The sequence below is a fragment of the Urocampus carinirostris genome, chromosome 4 (genome assembly GCF_059441175.1).
Source record: "Urocampus carinirostris isolate Australia breed hairy pipefish chromosome 4, RoL_Ucar_1.0, whole genome shotgun sequence".
NCBI lineage: Eukaryota > Metazoa > Chordata > Actinopteri > Syngnathiformes > Syngnathidae > Urocampus > Urocampus carinirostris.
Genome location: NC_142352.1, coordinates 5550059 through 5573538, shown reverse-complemented (window position 1 = coordinate 5573538; position 23480 = coordinate 5550059). Strand labels below are relative to the sequence as shown.

The 23480-nt window shown below is 42.4% G+C and overlaps 1 protein-coding gene across 1 annotated transcript in view; it reads left to right on the top strand.

Moving 5' to 3' along the window:
• The window catches only part of unc13c (unc-13 homolog C (C. elegans)), a 296369-nt gene that overhangs the window by 165668 nt on the left and 107221 nt on the right, over positions 1-23480 (top strand). Inside the window, exons 16-17 of the mRNA XM_088333511.1 lie at positions 1245-1334; positions 8198-8326. Of these exons, the coding sequence (XP_088189637.1) occupies positions 1245-1334; positions 8198-8326 (219 nt within the window). The remainder of the gene's footprint in view (positions 1-1244; positions 1335-8197; positions 8327-23480) is intronic.

Below are 23480 nucleotides of genomic sequence, written 5' to 3'. Positions count from 1 at the left end.
AGAGCCGGTTCCTTTTAGTGAGCCGAGCCGAAGAAGCCGGTTCTCGACAAGCTCTACTAACTTTACTCAACTTCGTTCTACTTCGACTCGACCTCAAAATATCGCTTTTAGGACACAACGTCGGGGTAACCCGTGTATTTTTACCTTCATGCACTGTAACTTTAACTTAAGTCGCTTCTTAATTAAAACAAAATAATTATTTATTTTTCTGGCTTTTTTTCTAAATGTTTCCTTCTTTCTCTCTTCCTTTTGTTTCATTTTTCCCAGCTTTTCACTACTTTTTTATTTTGGTATTTTTTTCTTTTTTGTTCTATTCCCCCCTTCCTTTAAGTCATTTTGTGCATGATTTTACATCATATTTGGTCGTGTTGGGATTGAAGAAGCAAAAACAACCTGAAGAGCCGTTTAGGACCCGAAAGAGCCGGTTCCTTTTAGCGAGCCGAGCCGAAGAAGCCGGTTCTCGACAAGCTCTACTAACTTTACTCAACTTCGTTTTACTTCGACTCGACCTCAAAATATCGCATTTAGGACACATCGTCGGGGGAACCCGTGTATTTTTACCTTCATGCACTGTAACTTTAACTTAAGTCGCTTCTTAATTAAAACAAAATAATTATTTATTTTTCTGGCTTTTTTCTAAATGTTTACTTCTTTTTCTCTTCCTTTTGTTTCTTTTTTCCCAGCTTTTAACTACTTTTTTATTTTGGTATTTTTTTTCTTTTTTGTTCAATTCCCCTATTCTTTTAAGTCATTTTGTGCATGATTTTACATCATATTTGGTCGTGTCGGGATTAAAGAAGCAAAAACAACCCGAAGAGCCGTTTAGGACCCGAAAGAGCCGGTTCCTTTTAGTGAGCCGAGCCGAAGAAGCCGGTTCTCTACTAACTTTACTCAACTTCGTTCTCCTTCGACTCGACTTCAAAATACCACATTTAGGACACAACGTCAGGGGAACCCGTGTATTTTTACCTTCTTGCACTGTAACTTTGACTTAACTCGCTTCTTAATTAGTAATTTTGAGCCCTCATTTTTGTGCGCTGGCTAGATTTTCTTGTGCGCTGAGAATGTGCGAGCAGTGAGCAATTGGGCTCGTGCGCAGCTTAGAGGGAACACTAGCGAAGATCTTCCTAAACGATTGGACCGACACTCATTCAGTTATGACTACTTGGTGTTAATCTGTAATCCATTATAATATTTCGGGATTAAATGATGAGGTAGTAATGGCTTTTTTTTTCCCCTTCCAGGACAATTTCCCTGCTGGAAACCAAGAGCGTCTGCAAGATTTGAAGTCAACTGTGGATCTTCTGACCAGTATCACCTTCTTCAGGATGAAGGTATTCTTTTTTACCAGTGCAGCAAATCTCAATTAATGTGCCAAGTTGGGGGCCACATTCACGTAATACAGGGGTCTCAAACTCAATTTACTTGGGGGTCGCCGGAGCTAGGGTCTGTATGACATTGTGCTGAATCGGGTTTTCCAAAATAAAACCTTTCATAAAAAATGTTCTACCCATTCACTTCAAACATAAAGATACAAAACTGTAATTTCTTATGAAGCATTAACAATAAGTGGGACACAATCATGAAGCGGAACACACATTATTGGATATTTTAAACTATTTTAACAAACAAAGAATGAAAAAGTGGGTGTGCAAAATGATTCAGCCCCTTACTTTCAGTGCAGCAAACTGTCCAAAAGTTCAATGAGGATCTTTGAATGATTCAATGTTGATCTAAATGACTAAAGATGATAAATGGAATCCACCTGTGTGTAATCAAGTCTCTTTATAAATGCTCTGCGATAGTCTCAGAGGTCTGTTTAAAGCACAGAGAGCATCATGAAGGAGGAGGAACACACCAGGCAAGTCCAAGATACTGTTGTGGAGAACTTTAAAGCTGGATTTGGATAAAAAAATATCTCAAGCTTTAAACATCCCAAGGAGCACTGTGCAGGCAATAATATTGAAATGAAAGGAGTATCAGACCACTGCAAATCTACCAAGATCGGCCGTCCCCCTAAACTTTCAGCTCATACAAGGAAAAAATGATCAGATATGCAGCCAAGAGGCCCATGATCTCTCTGGATGAACTGCAGAGGTCTACAGCTGAGGTAGGAGAATCTGTCCATAGGACAACAATCAGTCATTTACTGCACAAATCTGGCCTTTATGGTAGAGTGGCAAGAAGGAAGCCGTTTCTTAAAGATATTCATAAAAAAAGTGTCATTTAAAGTTTGCCACAGGCCACCTGGGAGACACACCAGACGTGTGGAAGAAGGCGCTCTGGTCAGATGAGACCAAAATCGAACTTTTTGGCAACAATGCAAGACGTTATGTTTGGCGTAAAAGCAACACAGCTCATCACCCTTAACGCACCATCCCCACAGTCAAACATGGTGGTGGCAGCATCATGGGTTGGGCCTGCTTTTCTTCATCAGGGACAGGAAAGATGGTTTAAATTGATGGGAAGATGGATGGAGCCAAATACAGGACCATTCTGGAAGAAAACCTGATGGAGTCCACAAAAGACTGTCGTGATTGCCTAAGTGAAGTCACCTGGGGCAATCGTTTGGGGCGCTGGAGCGCACTTCCTGATTGGCTGACGTTCTCCACTTAAGCGGTCTGCGTCCAGAAATGGTCATCCGAGTGTACTCTTTGTATCCCTGAGTGTTTGTCCAGACTACAAGGTACCCACGACTCCTAATCCCTGATTCATGCCTGCCTTCGGTTTTTGACCTGTTTCCGTTCCACGTTTTGCGACCTACTCTCCCGCACCGGCCATCGACTTACCCGCTAAGCTGCACCTTCCGTCTACCCGTCACGGAGCTGCCATTCCGCCCGAAGAGGCTGACGACCAACAAGCGCCGACGTCCCAAACCAGCTCCAACATCTCTTTCAAATAAAAACTCTTCTGAAATTAACGCTATTGGATCCGAGAGTCCGTTCTGGTTCATGACAAACACCTGAGACTGGGACGGAGATTTGTCTTTCAACAAGACAATGATCCAAAACATAAAGCAAAAGCTACAATGGAATGGTTCACCAAAAACATATCAAGGTGTTAGAATGGCCAAGTCAAAGTCCAGACCTCAATCCAATTGAGAATCCGTGGAAAGAACTGAAAACTGCTGTTCACAGACGCTTTCCATCCAACCTCACTGAGCTGTTTTGCAAGGAGAAATGGGCAAAAATATCACTTCCTTGAGACGTACCCCAAGAGACTCGCAGCTGTAATCAAAACCAAAGTTGGCGCTACACGTATTAACTCAATGAGGCTGAATAATTTTCTACACATCAGCATCAGTGGGTAGTAATGCTGAAGGGGTAATGATCTTGTCACAGACCAGAACGAACACAGGACTCAATTGCATGCGTTTCTCAGATTTTATTGAAAGAGAGTGAGAGTAAGGCTTGCTCGATTGCTTGATCCAAAGACTGGCGGAGAGCGGGAACGAGCAAGGCGGGAGTGACACTTCCGTGTCGGAAGAAGCCAGGCCGGAATGGCAAGTCGTTTGACCAGGGCTGGAGATCAGAGGCGATGTAATGTTCGTAATAATGGTCGTAGGCAGGCAAAACAGGCGTAGTCAGGTTGGGAAACGAGTCGAAAAACGGGAATCAGGCAGGAAACAGGCTTTAACAGGGACGAAGTCGGACAGGAATGCTCACTGAGTGAAACACAACAGCTGGCAACGATCTGACAAAGTTTGGACTGCAGTCGGGGGCTCAAGAAAGGTGTGGCCACCAATCAGCTTGTCCGGGCTGTTGGCGCCAATCAAGCTGCCACAGGTGTTCCAAATAGGGCAAGTAGGACAGATCTAGAGTTGTTATTTCTTTATTCTTTTTAAATCAATCATTACAAACATGAAGACTGTAAAGAATAATGATGGAAAACAGCACCAATTAACCTTTCTCATGCTTTTTGTCACATCTAGACTTATAGTTCAAAAACGTTTGAAACACTCAGTATTCGCTAACCTAAAATCCTCGCAACAGTTCATTGTTATCAGCAGTGTTCCCTCTAAGCTGCGCGCGTGCGCAATTGCGCACTGCTCGCACATTCTCGGCGCACAAGAAAATCTAGCCTGTGCACAAAAATGAGGGATCAAAATTACTAATTAAGAAGCGACTTAAGTCAAAGTTACAGTGCACGAAGGTAAAAATACACGGGTTCCCCTGACGTTGTGTCCTAAATGCGGTATTTTGAAGTCGAGTCGAAGGAGAACGAAGATGAGTAAAGTTGGTAGAGTTTGTCGGGGAACCGGCTTCTTCGGCTCGGCTCACTAAAAGGAACCGGCTCTTTCGGGTCCTAAACGGCTCTTCAGGTTGTTTTTGCTTCTTTAATCCCAACATGACCAAATATTATGTAAAAATATGCACAAAATGACTTAAAGGAAGGGGGGGATAAAAAAAAGAAAATAATACGAAAACGAAAAAGTAGTAAAAAGATGAGAAAAAAAAGAAACAAAAGGAAGAGAAAAAAAGAAGGAAAAATTTTGAAAAAAAGCCAGAAAAAAAGAAAAGAAAAAAATGTAGGAAAAAAAGAACAAAATTAAAAAAGCAACAGCTCTGAACAAATAAACACAATGAGATTTTTTTTTAAACAAATTTAAAAAAAAGTACAAATAAAACACGGAAAAAAGAAGAAAAATTTGTGTTGCATTCAAATCATTTCCAATTTTATCAAGTGAATCTTGTTGCCAACATTGTACTTCTACTAAAAAATGTAATTAAGTACAGTTCTGTATCTTACAACCGACTCAATAAGCCCCCAAAAATGTTAATATAATGCGACAAAATATATCAGGAAATAAAAAGAAATGGATTTCTTGTTAAAGAATTTTAAGAACAAATAACGTTTGCGATACTACATGAGTCAATTCATTCAAAAGAGAAAAATAATTTTGCATTGCTGGAAACTACGCAAAATGTAACTTAATGTCAAGTTTTGGACATGTTTGATAATTCATTATCTTGCCACACTCGGGATTGCTGTTGCTCACTGTTGTTTCAAGCGCTCACCGACTTTGTGACCCGTGGAAAATGACAGGGAACATCGGTTATCAGTATCGATTGAATTGATTTGAGCGTCATCACATTTCTCCGGAACCAATTCAGCCCGTTTCTCCTCCACTCTTCTCCTATTCAAAAGCAAAATGCATATCTTTATTCTCACCTTTCCCTCGACCGGAGGTGTTTGAAATAAATCCTATACAAAAACGCTTCCCAGCTTAGTCGCATTGTCTCTTCACCTACGTCTGGCTCGAAAAGCGTGCGTTTGTAAAGGTCCATTCAGCCCCTACTTGGTTGTGGTGGTTCGAACTGCAAAGCAAGGCTAAGACGAGCATTCGTAAACAAAGGATTCCAAAATGTCACTTCGGTTTATTGTATCTTTTATTTCTGGTGTCATGGCCACGTCGAGCAATTCTAAATATGCACAGGCCTCACACGCATACATATGTATATCTCGCATCAAATGTAGAATGCAAAATGGATGTAAGTAGCTAGCCTGTAACACCAGGGATTCATGTATAACCTAACAGTCCAAACAAGGATTGTGACATTATAACATGGCAGTGGTTAGCGCTTGTGCGGCACAGTTCATGTCATGGGAACCTCCTGCGTGGGTTCAAATCCAGCTCCAGACTTCCTGTGCGGAGTTTGTATGTTCTCCCTCCCGGCACTCCGGTTTCCTCCCACGTCCCAAAAACATGCATTTCAGGTGAATTGGCCGGTCCAAATTGCCCCTAGGTGTGAATGAGCGAATTAGTTGTCTGTCCCTGTGTGCCCTGCAATTGGCTGGCAACCAGTTCAGGTGCATTTCAGGTGAATTGGCCGGTCCAAATTGTCCCTAGGTGTGAATGAGCGAATGAGTTGTCTGTCCCTGTGTGCCCTGCGATTGACTGGCAACCAGTTCAGGTGCATTTCAGGTGAATTGGCCGGTCCAAATTGTCCCTAGGTGTGAATGAGCGAATGAGTTGTCTGTCCCTGTGTGCCCTGTGATTGGCTGGCAACCAGTTCAGGTGCATTTCAGGTGAATTGGCCGGTCCAAATTGTCCCTAGGTGTGAATGAGCGAATGAGTTGTCTGTCCCTGTGTGCCCTGCGACTGGCTGGCAACCAGTTCAGGGTGACCCCTGCCCACTGCCCGATGATTGCTGGGATGGGCTCCAGCCCCCCGCGACCCTATTGAGGATAAGCGGTACGGCTAATGAGATGAGGTGAGATATTATAACATGAGCAACGTAATGGATTTCATGGGAGATCGGATCACAGATTATTCTGTATCTCTTGCTCGACCTCTCGTGCATTTAACATTTCATTTGAACTGTATTTCTGTACGCTGCTTTGTACATTTGCATATGACCATGGTTGGGTAGGGTTAGGTTTACTGGATTACTTTCAATTACTTTTGGATTACTCGACATTCCCATTGTAGCGCCTAATTATCCGGTGCGCCTCATGTATTGAAAATATAGGACCAAAAACTTTTTTTGGGGGTGCGCCCTATAACCCGGTGCGCCTTATGTATGGAAAATATAGGACCAAAAACTTTTTTGGGGGGGTGCGCCTTATAACCCGGTGTGCCTTATGTATGGAAAATATAGGACCAAAAACTATTTTTTGGGGGTGCACCCTATAACCCGTTGCGCCTTATAGTGCGGAAAATACGTTACTTTCAATTACTTTTGGATGACTCCAATACCAAATATGCTAATAAAAGACAAAAGAAACTAAATATGAATAAAATGATGACTCACAACACATGGTAAGCTTTCTCTCCTGGCTTTGATCTTTTTGAGCTCCGGCAAAAATAACATAAAATGCGACAGAAACAAAATAGAAATAAATCCAAGCAGCTTGCCGTTCCATGTATTCCATTACTCCCCAAGCCTGCACACAATTTAGTCATTTTATTCATATTTAGTTTCTTTTGTCTTTTATTAGCATATTTGGTAGTGGAGTAATCCAAAAGTATTTGAAAGTAATCAAGTTAAAGTAACCCTACCCAACCCTGCAAAATACTTGATGGCTAGATTACAACCAGTGGCGTGCGTTGTTTGTGTGTGGTAAGGCATACACAGATATACAAGTAAACAACTTAACCTATATCTTATTCAACATATTATTTTTAGAAGAAAGAAGCAACATATACAGTGGCTTGCAAAACTATTTGGCCAGACAGGATTGATATCAAAACTGGATATCGAAATTAAACAGGACAAACAAGACGGGAACGAAAACTGGAGATAATAATAAACAGGACAAAAATAGACAGGAACGATAACTGGACAAAATAATAAACAGGACAAACAGACGGGAACGATACCGGACAGGAAACACAGGCAGGAAACCGGAGAAGTCAAAACCCACGTCATGTGGGTGCAGAGGTTCGTTGACGGACTGACAAAGGGTGAGTGAGAGCACTGAGCTCAAATAGAAGGAAAGCCAATCCGTCAACGAGCCGCAGCTGGCGCCACATGCGCGGGGCCAATTGGGCGCCATGGCAACCATAATACATTTACCTTAAATACGTTGTATATATTGCTTATTCTCATATTTTATTTTTATATCATTACTTTTTTTTTTAAGTTTTACATTGCACGAATTTCCTGCAGTGCAAGATTTAACGGCGTTGTAAGCAATGTTCGCTTTTGTTGGTAACAATGATTTTTATTCTAAATATGAATGTGCCATTTGTGTGCCGGATGGGGTCGATACCGGACAGGATGGGACTGACAGGATTGATATCAAAACAGGATATCGAAATTAAACAGGACAAACGAGATGGGAACGAAAACTGGAGATAATAATAAACAGGACAAAAATAGACAGGAACGATAACTGGAGAAAATAATAAACAGGACGGGAACGATACCGGACAGGAAACACAGGCAGGAAACCGGACAAGTCAAAACCCACGTCATGTGGGTGCAGAGGTTCGTTGACGGACTGACAAAGGGTGAGTGAGCGCACTGAGCTCAAATAAAAGGAAAGCCAATCTGTCAACGAGCCGCAGCTGTCACCACACGGGCGGGGCCAATTGGGCGCCATGGCAACCGTGACAATTCGTCCAAGCGTTTGCATTAACCACGAAGTGATCTGATGGTGTTGCCCTGGGTGACAGCCAAGATATGTAGACGATGTGATAACCTCCAGCCCTCCTTTATAATAATGGGACTGTGTTTTTGTTCCTGTCTAGGTTCAAGAGCTCCAAAGTCCTCCCAGAGCCAGCCAGGTTGTTAGGGACTGCGTGAAAGCATGCCTGGATTCCACGTACAAATACATATTTGACAACTGTCATGAGCTCTACAATCAGCTTCTGGATCAGGTAAGATCTGGCAGTTTTACTCTGTAAGTCACCATGGTTGCAGGTTATGTAACGAAGCAGCAATTGTGGAGAATCTAAACTCGTATATCGATCTTTCTTCATTATAATGTGGAATAGAAAGTCACTGAAGAAACATGGCTTTGACACAATAGAAAAATAGTACCGTAAATTCCGGACTATAAAGCGCACCTGATTATAAGCCGCACCCACCACATTTTAGGAGGATAACCGCTTTTGTACTTACACAAGCCGCACCTGTATATAAGCCGCATGCGCCCACATTAAAACATGTAACACAATCACAAAATTAACCCAAACCCGACTTCGAGTCCCGCGATTGTAACTGAATATAAAGTCCACAGTCCAAAAACAACAGCCGGCAAAATGAACGGAAAATGATACAGGTACTTAAGGTTTGATGCAGACCTGCAGAGTCTGGGTCCTGTGGAAATAATCCAAGGAAAAAAAATGTTTATTTCCAAAGGTAAGGGAGGGAAAAATATATATCCACTGTTGTCCGCTGCGACCACAAACACGTCTCACCTTATTCCACTTCCCGTCAGCCCCCGTTGTTTTCGCCCCTCCTTTTTTATTCACCCGTGTAAAACATATCAGAATAAGTCTCTAAAATAAATACATTACAAAAATATACAGTTGCAAATACATATTATACATGGTTACACATACAGGTATTTACAAAGAAAGATGGTACAACGAGAGAGTTTTCAAAGCTTTAATAATAATATTATAACTTTCATCCCAAACTGTGCCTGTGAAGGGTAGCAAAACGCTTCTAGCAACACGCTCGCAACACAGTTAACGGGTCTGTTAAAAAAAACAAAACATACCGTACATGTAGAAATCACGGTAAGCCTTCATCAAAGTCGTCTTCCTTCAGTATGGGAATGAGACTTTGTCATATAGACGTCGTCCCACGCTCCCTTATTCAAGAACACGCTAGCAACACGCTCGCACAGTAAAGTTTACATGCAGTAGCTCTGTTTCCTTCTTTATCGGACTGCTCGATTGCGTTTAGCTTGAAAGCTGCGTCATGTGCCTTTCTTTTTGCAATTTGCATGATGAGGATATGTCTACGCTAATTTAATTTGTGCACAAGCTAAGAAGTTGCAGTCTTCCTCGGTGCATATATTCCGCCAGTCTAAATCTTACCTTTTTGTACTTGAGTGCCGCTGGCGGCTGTTAGAGAAATTACATAAATTAGCCGCATCACTGAATAATCCGCAGGGTTGAACTTTTGGGGAAAAAAGTAGCGGCTTATAGTCCGGAATTTACGGTATATAAACAAAGGCCATGGCCTACTGTTGAGACAAAGATGAATTTATTTTGCTGAAATGGTGTCAAGCTTGTGTGGCGGCAACCAGGTGAGGAGTACAAGCATGTCAAGCACGGTGTTGGTAATATCATGGTTTGGGGCTGCATGGATGCAACTGGAATCAGGAAGTTTAATTTTATATAAAATAATCTTTCTTCATTATAATATGTAATAGAACGTCACTGAAGTAACTTGGCTTTAACACAATAGAAAAAAAGTACGTAAACAAAGGCCATGGCTTATTTTTGAGATAAAGATGAATTTTTTGGGCTGAAATGGTGTCAAGCATGTGTGGCGGCAACCAGGTGAGGAGTACAAACTTGTCAAGCACGGTGTTGGTAATATCATGGTTTGGGGCTGCATGAATGCAACTGGAATCGGGAAGTTTAATTTTATATAAGGGAATTTTTCTTCTTTATAATATGTAATAGAACATCACTGAAGTAACTTGGCTTAAACACAATAGAAAAAAAGTACGTAAACAAAGGCCATGGCTTATTTTTGAGAAAAAGATGAATTTATTTGGCTGAAATGGTGTCAAGCATGTGTGGCGGCAACCAGGTGAGGAGTACAAACATGTCAAGCACTGTGTTGGTAATATCATGGGGCTGCATGAATGCAACTGGAATCGGGAAGTTTAATTTTATATAAGGGAATCTTTCTTTGTTATAATATGTAATAGAACGTCACTGAAGTAACTTGGCTTTGACACAAGAGAAAAAAAGTATGTAAACAAAGGCCATGGCTTCATTTTGAGATAAAGATGAATTTTTTTGGCTGAAATGATGTCAAGCATGTGTGGCGGCAACCAGGTGAGGAGTACAAACATGTCAAGCACGGTGTTGGTAATATCATAGTTTGGGGCTGCATGGATGCAACTGGAATCGGGAAGTTTAATTTTATACAAGGGAATACAAACTCAAGGGTGTATTGTGGGATAATGGAGCAGAGGATGATCCCATCCCTCTAGAAAATGTGTCACAAGTGTAGCGACCCTCTTTCATGCACGACACAAGGTTTCACAATCTCTGGGTTTATTGCCTGCATTCAATAAACAAAACAATACAAAAGTCAGGGGCCTCTGTTCACGACTGCAATTATCTTCAACGCTTACTAATTCACTTAAGCTACGGCAAGCAGACAACATGCGAGCACATTAATAATGAAACTTCGATAATAACAATGAACATAACTTTCACACGTACCTGCATTCAATAAACAAAACAATACAAAAGTCAGGGGCCTCTGTTCACGACTGCAATTATCTTCAACGCTTACTAATTCACTTAAGCTACGGCAAGCAGACAACATGCGAGCACATTAATAATGAAACTTCGATAATAACAATGAACATAACTTTCACACGTACCTGCATTCAATAAACAAAACAATACAAAAGTCAGGGGCCTCTGTTCACGACTGCAATTATCTAAAATATTAAAGATACAAAAGAACGGGTCATCACTCAACAGGCCGCACCTCGTGGCGTGTTTGCATCAAAACACGTTGCATCTTCATTTCAAGCTGTATTGCTTAACTTCTTATTTAGTGCTTTTTTTTATATACATCATTTAGAACAACTTATATATCTTTATATACAAAAATAATTTCTAAAGCAGCTCAAATGTCTAGCAAAATATGCATTTTTTTATCCAACTGATATTGGGCACATCTTACCTTCAACGCTTACTAATTCACTTAAGCTACGGCAAGCGCTGAAGCCCATAAAATGCCAAACGAAAAAAACAGTCGCAGACGCCCATGACTTAACAACTGAATGAGGTACCGGAATATTAACAGTAATACAACAAAAACACAGATTTTGTGAGAATTCAAAAAAAAAATTCAAAACAATCAAATTTCAACTCTGTTACACCAGGCAATGATACAGCCTGACAATGACTCCAAATACACTTCTAAGAAGACCAAGGGAAATAAACGTATACACGTGTATGTTTAATTGTTGAAAAATGAGATGTTAGTTTCCTCTGGTGGGACATGACTGTCAGAGACCAGAATCGGAGACAGGACTTGCGTTCGATTTTTCTTAGCTTTATTTAGAACAAGGGACGGGAACCTATGGCTCGTGAACCATACCAGTATATGGCTCTTTCAATGAGTACCTGTGGCTCAGAGACAAATTGGATTGCATGCGAATTTTCTCCATCTCGTTCACAACTTAAGCCATTATTTCTGTTCAGATACACGCAAAGCCAAACCGAAATTGAATTATTAAGCAGTACTTCGCAGAATATATAGGGCACGTTTTTCACCACAATTTACAGTCAAGGTGTCACACCAAAAACAAAACAAAAACAAAAATAAACCTCGTTATTGCTGTACAACGCTAAAGAATCCTTTATATAAAAGCTCCCTATATAATCTGTGTTCAGTGTTCAGATACCTTATGATGAATCCACAGAACAAACTGTAAAACACCAGAAAGATAACTTAAAGTCAGTTGATTGGGTGAGTGGAAGGGATGGTTGGAGCTATGCAAAAAGTGCAAGCACTCCCTCCCATCTCTCGCCCTACTCCGTCTGCGCCAAAGGTAAGCACATCAGGCTCCCTGTTTGCAGAATGTTGTGACGTTTTTACAAAATAACTGCTCGCATCTGGTTTTGAAACCAATATGTATGAAAAAAAGGGTCGAAATGTGTTTAACCGATCTTGAGTAATTGCAAGAAGGAGACAAGTTTAAAGTGGTATGCTTGTTGATTTTGGGACACGGGCTCTGGCATTATTCTCTTTTCATATTTTTTATCAAATCATCAAAAATAAATGTGCTGAAGACTAAGCTTTTGTCTGGGGCGCGGATTTAGCAATTTAGTAAATTTGTCTCTTAGTATATGGTGTGGCTCTTTCCCAAAATAAAATTAATATATTTTGCTCTTATGGCTCTTTGAGTCAAAACGGTTCCTGGCCCCTGATTTAAAAAGAGGAAATGGCTTGCACCCAGGATCTGGTGACCGTTGGTCACGGGTAGTAGATCGCTCGGAACGCAGAAGTGGCACTTCCGTGGCGAGCGAAGGGAGTGTCGAGAGCGGAGGAAAAACAGGTCGATGGCCTGGGCGGTGGAGCAAAAAAACGTAAACGAGTTCAGAAAAGGGGTCGGAGCCGGGAATCCATCCCGAATCAGGACAGGATAGAGTCAGGGTCAAAAACGGCTTGCCTAGCGTGGGGCTGAGGTTCGCAGACGGACTGACAACCGGTGACAGGAAGAGGGGGTTTAAAAAGGGATAAACAAAGGAGCAGACTCATGACAATGACTTGACTCGTGGGCGGATGCAGAAATGGATGGAAATTGCCGATTAATATTTTACAAAAATGAAAATGTTCACTTGTTAATGCCCATAGAAGTAAAGAAATGTCTTCACCTCCTAATTCTATATAACTATCTCAATTATCGATTGGTCAGGGCCATATTCCTTAGCAAGGGTAACAATGCATTAGCTTTCTTTGTAGTTCTTTATCACATCAAGCTTTGTTTCCATTGTTATCATATTCTTTCTTCTCCATTCACCATTACTGGTGTTCAGACCCACGGCTGAACGCACTAGTTTGTTACACGAGATTCTCCAATGAATGGAGAGGAAAGTAGCATCGTGAGAGGCATTTCAACCAATAAAATATTAGCAACTTGATGTTGCCATGATGCAACCCAATGGCAGACCAGCATTTTATGTGTTGTCGACCAATAACCGACTGGCATAATTCGCACGAAGGCTTGTGTGGTGGGGAATATGGTGTAGACATTGTTGAAGATAAGACCAATTTGTTGGATCGTCTCGTACGTGTTCAAAGAAATGCAGGAATCAAAATGACGTAAGAGGGAGTTCTTTTTATTGATACACAATTTCAACAAGAGACTTAGCGAATCAAAGATATGCGTGTGTCTTTATAGTTTTCAACATAGCACGTGTACCCGGTTTGGCCCCGTCCCTTTTCACGCCTGAAGGCGTACATGCCCAGGGTTCCATCCTTATTTGGAAGTTTTTTTTAAGTTTATGCCAGTTCATGTAACCTTGCCCTTTGCCGTTATCTGTTGTCCTCCCGTAAGGAGGATTGTTTATAGTAATTCGTCCGCAGAGACCTCCGCGAGATGTAAACAACATTTCTCCTAACTGTAAGCAAGTCTTTCTACATTTATTTCTAAATGTATGCAAATCTGATCTACAAATGCAAGTTTATTTTCTACAACAACATCGCCCCCCGCAAAAAACAAAAAACAAAAAAATAACCCCTGAAAAAAAAAAAAACTGAAAATATCGTAAGATAGCAACGTTGTTATATCAGAACCTGAACAGATATAGGACCCAGACGCGTAACACACAAGCTTTACTTTACGGGAATGGGGCAGTCATGCGTGTGAACACAAACGCCAGTGATGTGGCGATTGATAGGCGGAAGAAGTGAGACAGAGAAGTCGGAGGCAGACGAGATCAAAACCGGACAGGACAGATCGATACAGGACACATGAGTAGATAGCGGACAGGATGGAACAGACGGGATCGATACACGAGCAAGATACCAGACAGAACGGGACAGAAAGGACCGATACCGGATACTGGAGCAAGATACTGGACAGGACGAGACTGACAAGATCGATACTCCATTCTGGAGACTGGAGCAAGACACCAGACAGGACGAGACTGACGGGATCGATACCGGATACTGGAGATTAGAGCAAGATACCGGAAAGGATGAGGCAGGCGGGATCGATACCAGATACTGGAGCAAGATACCGGACCTAAAGAGACGAATGGGATCAATACTGGATACTGAAGACTGGAGCAAGATACTGACAGGACGAGACCGACGGGACTGATACCGGTTACTGGAGCAAGATACCGGACAGGACGAGACTGACAGGATTGATACTGTATACTCGAGACTGGAGCAAGATACCAGAAAGGATGAGACAGGCGGGTTTCGATGCCGGATACTGGAGCAAGATACCAGACAAGACGAGACAGATGGGATCAATACAAGATACTGGAGACTGGATCATGATACCGGACAGGAGGAGACAGACGGGATCGATTACGGATACTGGTGACTGAAGCAAGATGCCGGACAGGATGAGATAGGCAGGATCGATCCCTGATAATGGAGCAAGATACCGGACAGGACGAGACAGGCGGGATCGATACTGGATACTGGAGACTGGAGCAAGATATTGGACATGAAGAGGCAGACGGGATTGATACCGGATAATGGACACTGGAGCAAGATAACGGACAGGACAGGTCAGACAGGATCAATACCGGATACCAGAGCAAGATACCGGACAGGACGAGACTGACGGGATCGATACCGGATACTGGAGACTAGAGCAAGATACCGGAAAGGATGAGGTGGGCGGGATCAATACCAGATACTGGAGCAAGATACCGGACCTAATGAGACGGATGGGATCGATACTGGATACTGAAGACTGGAGCAAAATACCGACAGGACGAGACCGACGGGACTGACACCGGTTACTGGAGCAAGATACCGGGCAGGACGAGACTGACGGGATTGATACCGAATACTGGAGACTGGAGCAAGACACTGGACAGGACAAGACAGACGGGATTGATACCGTATACTCGAGACTGGAGCAAGATACCAGAAAGGGTGAGACAGGCGGGTTCGATGCCGGATACTGGAGCAAGATAACGGACAGGACGAGACAGGCGGTATCGATACCAGATACTGGAGACTGGATCATGATACCGGACAGGAGGAGACAGACGGGATTCATACCGGATACTGGTGACTGGAGCAGGATACCGGACAGGACAAGACAGACGGGATCGATACCAGATACTGGAGACTGGATCAAGATCTCTGACAGGACGAGACAGGCGGGATCGATACTGGATACTGGAGACTGGAGCAAGCTATTGGACAGGAAGAGACAGACGGGATATACTGGACCAAGATACCGGACAGGACGAGACAGACGTGATCGATACCAGATACTCGACACTGGAGCACAATACCGGATACTGGACACTGGAGCAAGATACCGGACAGGACAAGACGGACAGGATCGATACCGGATACTGGACCAAGATACCGGACAGGACGAGACAGACGTGATCGATACCAGATACTCGACACTGGAGCACAATACCAGACAGGACAAGACAGATGGGATCGATACCGGATACTGGAGACTGGAGCACGATACCGGACAGGACGACACAAGCGGGAGCGACACCGGATGCTGGAGACTGGTGCAAGATAGCCGGACAGGACGAGACAGGCATTATCAATATCAGATACTGGATACTGGAGCAAGATACCGGACAGGACGAGACAGACGTGATCGATACCAGATACTCGACACTGGAGCACGATACCGGACAGGACGAGACAGATGGGATCGATACCGGATACTGGAGCAAGATACCGGACAGGATGAGACAGACAGTCTTGATTCCGGATTCTGGATACACTAACAGGATACCAGACGGAGTCAGAATACACGCCTTGCAAATGCAGAAGTTCGTTGATGGACTGACAAGGAGAGAATGAGACCACTGATTTTAAATAGGAGGGAAGCCAATCAGGCAATGGCCTACGATGGTCCACTGTAGAAGCTACCCTCTCAATGAAGCGCTCTGTCTGTAATAAACACACATCAGTTGAGTACAAATTAAATCAACACAACTAGCGAGCGTTTAAAGAGCAATATTCAATCTCTTTTTGTGCAAACGTGTAAAACGCAGCAATATATGTCCAGCCATGATTCCGAAACTGAATTATTAAAGCAAAGTGCAAATTGAGGCAAACTAATAATGCTTGCCGTTGATGAAAACACTCGAGCTTACGGACATTATTCACAGCATCTTAATTGCGTTTGTGGGATATTGCACGCATGAACGGCAATGGGTTGAGTTTGTGTAGCACGCTCGGCCACATGCTAGTGAACGCGCCGTCAAACAATCACGATTCATCTCCAAGTACACGCTTCACATGTGGTGACGCAAGCAGAAACGTAGGAAGCGTTTACTGATAACGTATACGCAGGGTTGGGTAGGGTTACTTTAACTTGATTACTTTCAATTACTTTTGGATTACTCCAATACCAAATATGCTAATAAAAGACAAAAGAAATTAAATATGAATAAAATGACTCAATTTTGTGCAGGCTTGGGAGTAACGGAATACATGGAACGGCAAAAATGATGTTGGCAAGCTGTTTGGATTTATTTTCATTTTGTTTCTGTCGCATTTGATGTTAGTTTTGCCGGAGATCAAAGAGATCAAAGCCAGGAGAGAAAGCTTACCACGTGTTGTGAGTCATCATTTTATTCATATTTAGTTTCTTTTGTCTTTTATCAGCGTATATAATCAATAAATTGTTTAAAATAATGTCAGAATGCCTCTCCACCCAGCAAAAAAAATAAAATAAAAACAGGTAGGAAAGGTGTTAAGAAGAAATAATATTTTCCAGTGTCAAGAACCGGAACAGGATCAGGACCCAAATGCGTGACGTTTCTCACACAAGCCTTTTATTTTACGGGAAATTGCGCAGTCATGCATGTTAGGCATGACTAGGCTTATGAGGGAGCAAGTCCATGTATGATTTGGTATACTACCAACAGAACCTTAAAATCACATCTTAAGCTAACAGGGAGCCAATGCAGGTTAGCTAAAATCAGGAAATGTGGTCAAACTTTCTTGTCTTAGTTAAAAGCCTCTCTGCAGCAGTTTGTACTAGCTGAATGCTCTTGATTTTGGACTTCGAGAGACCGGAAAGTAGTGCATTACAGTAAACGAGACAGGAGGTAGCAAACGCATGAATTATAATCTCCGCATGCGACTGAGACAGCATAGGGTGAATTTTAGCAATGTTGCGATGATGGAAAAAGGCGGTTCTAGCAATATGCTTAGCGTGTGTTTGGAAGGACAAATTGGGGTCAAATATGACACTGAAAATTTTGACTGAGTCACTCTGGGTGATATTACATTTGTCAATGTTCAGAGCCATTTTTGGGAACAAGTCACGGAATTTAGATGGACCAATAAGTAGCATTTCGGTCTTTTCGGAGTTAAAGCGCAAAAAGTTGAGTGACATCCATTGTTTTATCTCAGTAAGGCAGGCCTCTAAATTTCCAGTTTGGTGTGGCAGATTCCTCCATCGGAATATATAGTTGAGTGTCATCTGCGTAGCAATGAAAACTAATGGAAGCATGTAAATGCTGAAAAGAAGGGGGCCAAGTACTGAACCCTGCGGAACACCACAGGTAACACCACAGGGCTCAGATGTCATTTCACCATATTTAACACAGTGCGTCCTATCCGAGAGGTAGGATCTGAACCATAAGAGGACGGTTCCTGAGAGACCAATCCATTTTTCCAACCGTTCTAGAAAGATATAATGGTCCACAAGGTCAAAAGCAGCAGCAGCAAGAGTGATGAAGCGCCGGAGTCCATTACCAGTAGAAGATCATTGGTTACCTTAATCAGGGCTGTCTCAGTAGAGTGGTAAGCCCTGAATCCTGATTGCCTATTCTTCACATTTCTCAATTTGGAGGTAAATTGTGAGAATTGATGAGAAAATTTCACAGGCAGTCAGTTTCATGCAAATGCATAAATTACCAGAAGGTATCGGGCGTAAACAGACAATAAACACAGTGTTCATTTTATCTCTGAAAAGTGATGGGTCCCGGGGACTCGCATGCTTAAAAATGTATGGGTCCCAACAGAGATCTATGGGTCCCCAAAATTTAGTGTTATCCAGGTTGAAATTGTAAATCGGCGACAAATATATAATATGAATCCATATTTTCATTCAGTTTTAATCATCACAGTTAATTGGTAATACAAAGCAGTTATCACTTCAGATTTTTTCAGTTCACAATATTGTACACTATACAAAATAATATTGCTGAAATATTTATATATTCATGCAGTTTTAATCATCACAGTTAATTGGTAATACAAAGCAGTTATCACTTCAAATTTTTCAGTTCATATATTCTTTGTGGTTTGCTGTCCTGCCACAGTTGTAATGCCTTCTCAAGGTCCAATCCATTATCATCCCCCTCATAGCGTAACCAGGAATATAATTTAGTCCATTTGGGCAGAATAGTAGTTTTCTTGTTTGGAGTATTCTTTTGTTTATTTTCTTTCGTTGAATCGTTCGCTTCAACACACGTGTTTTCCTTGCCTTCGCGGTCTTCTAAAGAAATTATCCGCCGTTTTTTTTCGTGCCGGGATTATTGCCGTTATTACCACTTTCTGTGTTATATTTCGACTTATTACCGACACTGAAGAAATTACCAATTTTGTGTTGATTTGCACCTAGTACCAACTTTTTTTTCGGAGGCATACTTCTATTTCACTCGACAACCGCAACAACAATGACGTCATCTCGAAGCAACGAGATCTCGTTTGCCCGAGATCGGCTCGAGACCAAAACAACAATGGCGGATCTGCCTGACGAAAAGTTTGGAGTGCGGTAAATCTTTGTTAAAAAAAGTAATCGGGTAATAATGACAATTTGGTGTCAAAAAAGTTGCGTCCCGGGGACCCACGTTGATTTGACACGATGCGTCCCCAGCAAAAATGATGCGTCGAGGACGCAGGGATGCGGGCAAACGAGAACACGGTAAACGGAGAAACACTGGTTAGCCTATGGGAGAGCTATGCCTTGCTATCAATCTTCTTGCCATTGCCTCAACCAAGGAGTAGTCCTAAACTCCTGAGGTGTAATCCAATATTACCCGACCATACTTCCTTCCACGTGCCTGAGAGATTAGAACCCAACGCGGCATCACCGACTGTATAATAAATAAATAAACACGCTGTGGCGTTCTACTTAATCACATCTAACATTGTGGTTACAGCGACTTGTGACGAATACAAATGAGCGAAGGGAATTCGAACGAGAATGCGGGATGCAGCCCACGGAGGCAACCTTCAAATGCATTCTTCACTTTTGCACCTGCACGCTCAGGATTTTCTAGGTCTGACTTAACAAACCCTACCCAGCAGGGACCTTCTTTTCATTCGAACATGGATTGAAATTCTGTCATGAAGCTCTAACATGAGAATATGCAAACGTGGTTAGTATGGAAAACTCATTCTGATATGTTCATACTGTGGGGATTTTACTAAAAAAATGTACCGTTTACCAAATTGTTCGAAATAGTCTAATCTGACTCCATTAACCAAACACGACCTACAGTCATCCAACAATCATGCACGCTCGTTTTTTGAGAGAAAATAAACCAGGAGCCGGCAATTCCACACGGGGGCGGGTTGTTTAGTATTCCTAACAGCAGATCTAAGTGTAAACAGGAGACGACCCCCATCCAAGTTGCCCGGGATAATTTATAAATTTCAACAAACAAAGCAAAGACATCCTACTATTCCCCTATTGGCTATGTGTCATCTGCAGCTAATTTTAGCCTTCTCCCCGCATTATGGCGTGCAGGGTTGGGTAGGGTTACTTTAACTTGATTACTTTCAATTACTTTTGGATTACGCCGATACCAAATATGCTAATAAAAGACAAAAGAAACTAAATATGAATAAAATTACTAAATTTTGTGCAGGCTTGGGGAGTAACGGAACACATGGAACAGCAAAAATGATGTTGGCAAGCTGTTTGGATTTATTTTCATTTTATTGTTTTCGCATTTTATGTTCGTTTTGCCAGAGATCAAAGAGATAAAAGCCAGGAGAGAAAGCTTACCACGTGTTGTGAGTCATAATTTTATTCATACTTAGTTTATATTGTCTTTTATTAGCATATTTGGTATTGGAGTAATCCAAAAGTAATTGAAAGTAATCAAGTTAAAGTAACCCTACCCAACCCTGATGGCGTGTCGGCTCCTCCCATGGGCATCCCAAGGCAGTTGTTTTGTTCCCAACAATCTCTGGTCGTCCTGCGTCAGCACACCCATGCCTCCTGTTATCAGAAGTGTCCTAGACAAAACAACTGCCATTTATGCATTCCACACAGCCTGCCCTGACCTTTTGTTGTACATTGAACTAAAGCACAGTCAGTGAATATCTTTATTGCATTAAAAGGAATACATGTAACTGTTAGTCAATCGTATAAAATCCTTTATAGTCAAATGTATAAAATCCTTTAGTACCTAATGGGAAATTGTGTTTCATCTAGCATGCCACAATACGATAGACCATCGTTTTTTTGCTTGCGTGGGTAGTCTTCCAAAAACTCCCAGCAAAACAGAAACATTTATTTATCTAATTACTTAATCATGTTTGTATTACTCAAGAACAAACCCAATGTACAGGCTTAATTTTTTTAAATAAATAAGAATACTTTGAAAACACATATTTTCTTACAAAAATCTGCTTTATTGTAAAACTGTGATTAAAAGATATATCTACGTTTTATTTCACTAATGTATGTATCAAAGACACTGCTTTTGTCATGATTATTGATGCGAAGCACCTGTGCCCGCTCCTTTGGCGCCAACTGCCTCGGATTCTGATTGGCTCCCTGTCCCTATTCAAACCCACTCCTATCTGTCCCCTTTGGTCAGTCCGTCTGACAACCTCAGTTTACTCTTGTCATGCTGTTTTTGACCCTGACTCCCACCTGATTTTGCTCCTGTCTGTTCCCCGGCTTCGACCCGTTTTTTGCTCCTGACCACATTTACTCTCCTCTCCTGACTTTCGACTGTTTCTGATCCCGTTTTTTTGCTCTCCTGTCCCGGCTACTGACCCGTTTCTTTTCTCGTTCCCGACACCGCCATCGCCCGCCCGGAAATCCCACTTCCGCGTTCAAAGTGACCTGCTTCCCGCGCCCAGCGATCAACGGATCATGGGGGCAACCCTTTCTATTTCTTCCAATAAAACGCAAGTGGGTCCTGTCTTCGTTCTGGTCTTGACAGATCAAAGTCAACCACAACAACAACAACCAGTTGATCTGTGTTGTATTTCTCCTTTTAATGGTACTAAAACATTTACTTTAAAAGTCCTTTAAAAGTGCTTGAATCTGGTCAAGGAAAAGGTGTGAAAACCCAACCTTTGATTCACTGCCTTTTTACCACATTTGAGTTCTTTCCATTACAAAATAATGTATTGTCACGGTTGCCATGGTGCCCTATTGGCCCCGCCCGTGTTGCACCAGCTTCTGTCACGGTTGCCATGACGCCCAAATGGCCCCGCCCCTGTGGCGCCAGCTGCAGCTTGTTGACAGATTGGCTCCCTGTCAGTATTTAAACTCTGTCCCGCCAGTCCCCTTTTGTCGGTCCGTCTGGGAATCTCACTTTTAACAACACAAGCCCTTTTTCACCTGTGTTTTTGCTCCTATTTTTTTCTCCCGTTACGATCTGTTTGACCTCGACCACGTCTGTTCTCCCGTCCCGAATTACGACCTGTTTGGATCTCGACCACGCCTACTCTCCTCTCCTGGTTTTCGACTTTTTTTCGTTTACCGACACCGCCATCGCACGCCACAAAAGTCCCACTTCCACGTCTGAGCAACGTACTCCCCGCGGCCAACGAGTTCCGGATCGTGTGTGCGCTCCTTTCCCTTCTCCCCGATAAAACTGTGAGTAACGTTACGCGAGTGGGTCCAATTTCCTGTTCTGGTCATGACATGCATATGGCTCTAGCTTTTAAACACTGGCAACAAATCCAAACGGGTGATTCCTAAATCAAGTTGTTTCCTAAATCTCGAATCCCTTCTAACATTTTGTTCGTGTTTTACCACACAGAGCAGAAAAGACAAATTACATGGATTCCTACAAAGCCGCTACCCAGATGACGTAATCTCTTTTCATTACTCCGTCAGTCTCAAACCCGTATGATTAAAATAAGGCAACCCAGAATCCAGTGACACCATCAGCATCTGCCTCCTTATTCCGCTCCGATTTTCACACGGGGCAGATTTAATTTCATTAACAATTTAACTAAGTGTACTCCATTGAAAACGGCCGAATTAGGTGCTTTTGAGTCTGTGGGAAGCCTTTTTCTCAAGTCCTTTAGCTTTCTCCTATTGGCCAGCTTCTCCCCGCATAATGGCGTGCCGACTCCTCCAATGGGCGCGCCAAGGAAGTCCCCTGGGCTTCACCATCTCGTAGAAGAGTCCCGATGTCTGGGGTACTCGCCGTGTAAACAACATTTTCCACCAGGGTGCCCTGACCTCGCACCACAGCCCAGTCAGTAAATATTTTTTGCATCAAATGTCATTTGTATTCAATCGTATAAAATACTTTAGAGTCCAATGTATAAAATCCTTCAGCAGCAATGTGATGCTGAGAAATAGACAGATGCTTGTTCTAATACCGATTCCCGTGCTCTCCTCCGCCCCTCTGTGGGCTTTACGAAAGTCAATATACTGAAGGTTGTTAGATCATTCCCGCTAAATTATTCAGCAACGGATTTCAACCGGTTTTACCATTTTCTTTAAACAATCTGCAACAGGCCCAATTTACATGAACAAGCAGAGAAAAGAAAAAGTATTTTCCGGAGGAGGCATTTCAAGTATGATTTTTCATTGTCTATGTAACTATGGACTTGAAAGTTCTGCAGCAGACAACACACCACAAATGTTATCACAGGGTTGGAGGTGTCACGACTGGAACAAAATCAGGACCAAATTGCGTTAACCACAAGTTTTATTGATAGAAATCCGTTGCTCGCTGGACGCTGGAAGCAAGCCGCTCACAGAATCGTATCGTGTTCCGAATGCAGAAATGGATCTTCCGGAGCGGGAGACGGTGGTGTCGAAGACGGAAAAAAACAGGTCGATAGCCGCGACAGGAGAGCAAAAACGTGGTCGGGATCAAAAATAGATCGTAGCCGGAGACAAACGGGGAAATCAGGAAGGGACAGTCG